We start from the raw sequence: 4,232 nt of genomic DNA, 5'->3' as shown, positions 1-4,232 counted from the left end.
GCACCAATGTTGTGGAAAACTAGGAGACAAAGGGCCGGGACGTGCAGAGGGAACCATGAATTCTATTTACATAATGATGATGATAATGGCAGCATGCGCGGGGATCGGAGAACATCTTCTTTCACAACATCCTCCCCGCCCCAACAGAGTGAATAAACTCCATACGGGTCCAGTGGGTCCCGTATGGAAGCTCGGCAGAAAACGAAGCCGGTTGGCTTCGCTTACTGCCAAGCGACGTCCTGGGACCCCTGGGACCACGGGAGCGCGGACCTGCGCTGACCGAACGAAATGCCGGCAGATGACAGCGCGTGATTGCGCGAGCTGGGAAGCGCGTGCAGATTGGTTGGTTGGTTGGTTGGACCCTTAAATCATGGAGAATAATTTTAGAGAGAAAAAAACAGTGAAGTAGGAGAAGAAGATTGATAGAAGAAAAAGAAATTTTTGGATATAACAGGATTGTCAGAAAAAAAATCTGAATGAATATATAGCTGCGAGCCGAACGCGGTCAAGGCTGTTGTGGCGCCGAGGAAGATGGCTGATACCCACTGAGCGGCAGTGGCCAGGGTAACTGCCCTCAACACATTAACTCTAAGGTATCAGAAAAGACCGATGTTATGGGGAAGACAAATGACGTGTTTGAAAAATTAAATTCTTAAAAAAACAGAAATATATTCACCTTAGAAATGTGAAAGGCAAATGAGAAGGTGAAAGAAGAGTATTAGTGTTGAGAAAGAAAAAGGGGATGACAAGGTGGTGATGACGAGGTGACAAAGCCTGTCTCTGGGTTTCCGGGTTTGCAGACGAAAATATATGCTCCATACCCACATTTCGAGACGAAGCAAATATATCGCTTCATATTACCTTTTGCTGCGACAGTCATGAGTTCGAGGGGCTTTGTTAACACGGGCACTTGCGTGTACCCACAGTCGTAGTACATTTTAACGACGTGTCTGTTTGCCCATGTCCCCACACGGTCGTATCTTGCATCGTGCACTCAAGACAATATTTAAAAGTGACTACTGGGGTCCTAGCGATCGATTGACACTTCGTAGCAATACTTTGGCAGCTTTATTGCGAAAGTATAGGTTAACTATGCTGGCCGTAAATTCGGCGTTGGTGCACAAAAATACGCTCGACGGATGCTCCACAAAATGGTCACAGCAAGACGCAGAAAATATGGCCGTTTGCTCAAAGAGGAAAAAAATTGGCAGTGTATCTCCTCCTTACGTTGTAAATGTCGCCAAAAGAAGATAGTCGACTGGTGCCCTTGACAAGTAAAGGTCTTCCTTCACTTTCCGGCTCACCTCTCACGCTGTTCCTCGTCTGTCTCGTTCCTTCCAAGATAATACGCTAGAGGTTTACTTAAGTCAATTTAAATTTACCGCGCTTCACTGCTCCAAGTCCGGTTTCTCAATGCTAGCGCTGCCGTACGGCGCAGTCGCGCGTTAATTGAGGCATCCTGCTACAACGTTTATTGAATCACGTTGCCCTTCTCCACGAGTGTTACAAGCGGAACGTGGATTCCACCTAGTGGAACCTTTCGTTGATATTGACGTGTGATTTCTTAAATGGCACCAGGAGGTAGCGCACGCAACAGCAGGCGATGGTTTCTACCGTCGATACAGTATTTCATTTGCTGTCGCAGAAACCCAGAATCCATAAACTTTTTATTTAAAGAACACTGCAAATAGCACTCATGTATTCATTTGTTGCCTTCCATTTGCGTAATGTTTTGTTTTTAAACAATGTTCACAACTATGAACATTAACACCGGAATTTGACGTTTAGATTTGGCAGTCAGTATATAGGTATACTACCCAGGTTTTATTGCACTTTGGCCGGGTGGTTGAATCGAGTCACAGACAGACAGACAGACAGACAGACAGACAGACAGACAGACATACAGACAGACAGACAGACAGACAGACAGACAGACAGACAGACAGACAGACCAAAATTTCTGCGTTTAAGTAGCACAAGTAAAACTATCGTCTTTAATAGACGGGTAAGTAAATGCTCGAAATTACACGCTATCTTTCAGAAAAGGCGCTACAGTCTGCCGCGTGTGCACAATTGGCGGGGATGGTCATAAGACAATCATCATAACCGCAATCAAGACAATGTTCTTAATGGATCCTTGTGACTTCAAACAAAAATTGGCATGTGTGTTAACACAAGCAGGCATATTACCAAACCATATTGCTGACACACTATCCGGTAAGAGTTGCGGTTATGCTATATACCAGAGAGAAAGAGAGATAGCTTTAATTGCGACTGAGGAGGTTAGCCCCACAAACGGCGGTCCTTGCTACCTCAGATGAGCGTGAACAGAGCAGGCGAAAGAAGAAGAGAAAGAGGGAAAAGCACCTCGAAACAATGAAGAGCAGGGAAAAAGACATTAAATAATGGAGAAAAGTAGAAAAATTGCACCTTCAGGAGAAAACATCTGGGGATCTCAAGGTTATAAAACCTCGGCCAAACCTGAATAAGATATATGTCATCTATAAGGTTTCCCAACAGCAGACGTGGAAGTTCCGCACTTCAATTTGGGGAACGTTTTTGAATTGCTAATTATCTTGTACTGCTGGAAGCGACCACTCAGACTTTACGTTCACTGCGATTACGGACGCTGAGTATAATAAGGTTTAATTATGCAAAAATGGGGATATAAAATTTCGGCGTGGAGCTACTAAATTAGGCTGTTATATCCTTCTGCCTATTTAAGTGGCTGCGGGCTATCATCATCATGAAATACGTTGAGCTGAAAGGCGGAAGAAGACGCGTAAGCACGCAAGGGGGTTATCTGGCTACCCACAACAACTGCTGTAAGCACGGCGGAAATCAAGATCCGGGTAGTTAAGCCAACGTTGTCCGACATTCCTTAGCACGGTCGCCATCCTATCAGCTGTGAGACGTCTCCGAAAAGATGGACCATGTTGGCGAGCCAGAGAAAGTTTCCAGGGCCCGGATGGACTGCTGCGTGAGGGCCTGCCTCGACCAGTGGGCTACAATGCCGGGCCACAAGTCGTCTGACCCCTTTGAAGTTTCGTTCGTACTAAATAACTGGAACATAAATACGTACCCGTCGATATACGGAAGTCTGAAACTAAAGCACAACCCGACAGTCAATCTCAACGTTTGTATCCTGGGCGAAAACCATCTGTGCAAAGAGGCCAAGGACCACAGCTTGCCTTTCATAAACTCCCGGGGCCTCCGTAGCATGCATAGGAAGACCAAGCTGATTGCAAAGATCGTCGGCAAGTACGACCTGTTCCTGGCTTCACCGACCATTATGAAGAAGATTCCGAGGTCATTGGATGCCGCCCTGAACCGGGCCGCCAAGCGGCTTTTTGTGGTGAAGCCCGGAGAGTCTCTACCGGACAAGATCAGAAAAACCAGGGTCACCGTCCGATTCCGCTCGAAGAACATTCCGTATATTTTGCTCCCCATCGGTAACATAGGTATGAAGCTGCGGAAGCTAGTGGATAATTTAAAAGTGGCCATAAAGAAAGTCGTTTCGCGGCTGCCGCGCGAGTGGGAGAACGTCATGTGCATTCACGTCGCCCTTAAGAACGGAAGGTGGATGCCAGTCTACAACTGAACATTTCGTCCTTGGTATCTTCCGTCGCTCTTGTGTGCTAAATTTTCTTCTCGGCACCAGCGTTCCATGGGGCTACTTGGGTGTTTCTCTACTTGCAGCAGTGACTGGGCGTTTAGGTGGACGAATGCTGCTAAATTGGACTGTCTGTAAATGCCAAGGACGACTCTTTCAAGACCCTGTAATAACACAAATACGACCGTAAATAAAAAAACACTGACGTATTTCATATTTGTGATATCAAAAAATTAGAAATATATTTATTACGAAGCGGTGTATTGTATTTTATGCAGCTGTTGAGTGATACGCCGGCGCTGCTCTTCCCCTTCAGAGCCAAGCCTGTCGGGCTCGGTGGTAAAGGAAACGGAGTTGAGGGAGGAATCTTCCCTTGATAGAATACACGCTGGGCAACACTGAACGGTTGGTGTTTCAAATTTAGATTTTCTAAAGCTGTCGTAATAGCCACACTCGGCAGAGAGCAAGATACTCACGGGAATGCAAAAAAATCCCTTCTATTTAAAGCTGTATGTCAAGCTGCAGCTTTCTTTTTTATAATCTGGGAAAGTAGTCACATTGAATGAATAATGGGTGAACTAAACAAAGGGGGCACTTCTTGAGGTCGTACATTGGAGAG

At 45.8% G+C, this 4,232-nt stretch overlaps 1 protein-coding gene across 1 annotated transcript; it reads left to right on the top strand.

Annotated features, from left to right (window-relative positions):
• Positions 1–2,926: 2,926 nt before the first annotated feature.
• Positions 2,927–3,601, top strand: LOC144153326 (large ribosomal subunit protein uL1-like). Its single transcript, XM_077684976.1, has one exon. It carries the CDS (start codon positions 2,927–2,929, stop codon positions 3,599–3,601), a length of 675 nt encoding a protein of 224 aa, XP_077541102.1.
• Positions 3,602–4,232: the final 631 nt, after the last annotated feature.

The sequence above is a fragment of the Haemaphysalis longicornis genome, unplaced genomic scaffold (assembly GCF_048455015.1).
Source record: "Haemaphysalis longicornis isolate Haplotype H1 unplaced genomic scaffold, Haemaphysalis longicornis Haplotype H1 scaffold_9, whole genome shotgun sequence".
Lineage (NCBI taxonomy): Eukaryota > Metazoa > Arthropoda > Arachnida > Ixodida > Ixodidae > Haemaphysalis > Haemaphysalis longicornis.
The sequence above is the reverse complement of the archived record's forward strand: the minus strand, read 5'-3'. Positions and strand labels throughout refer to the sequence as shown.

Coding starts and splice junctions, on each gene's coding strand:
- LOC144153326 (XM_077684976.1), top strand. CDS start 2,927: ATGGACCATGTTGGCGAGCCAGAGAAAGTTTCCAGGGCCCGGATGGAC.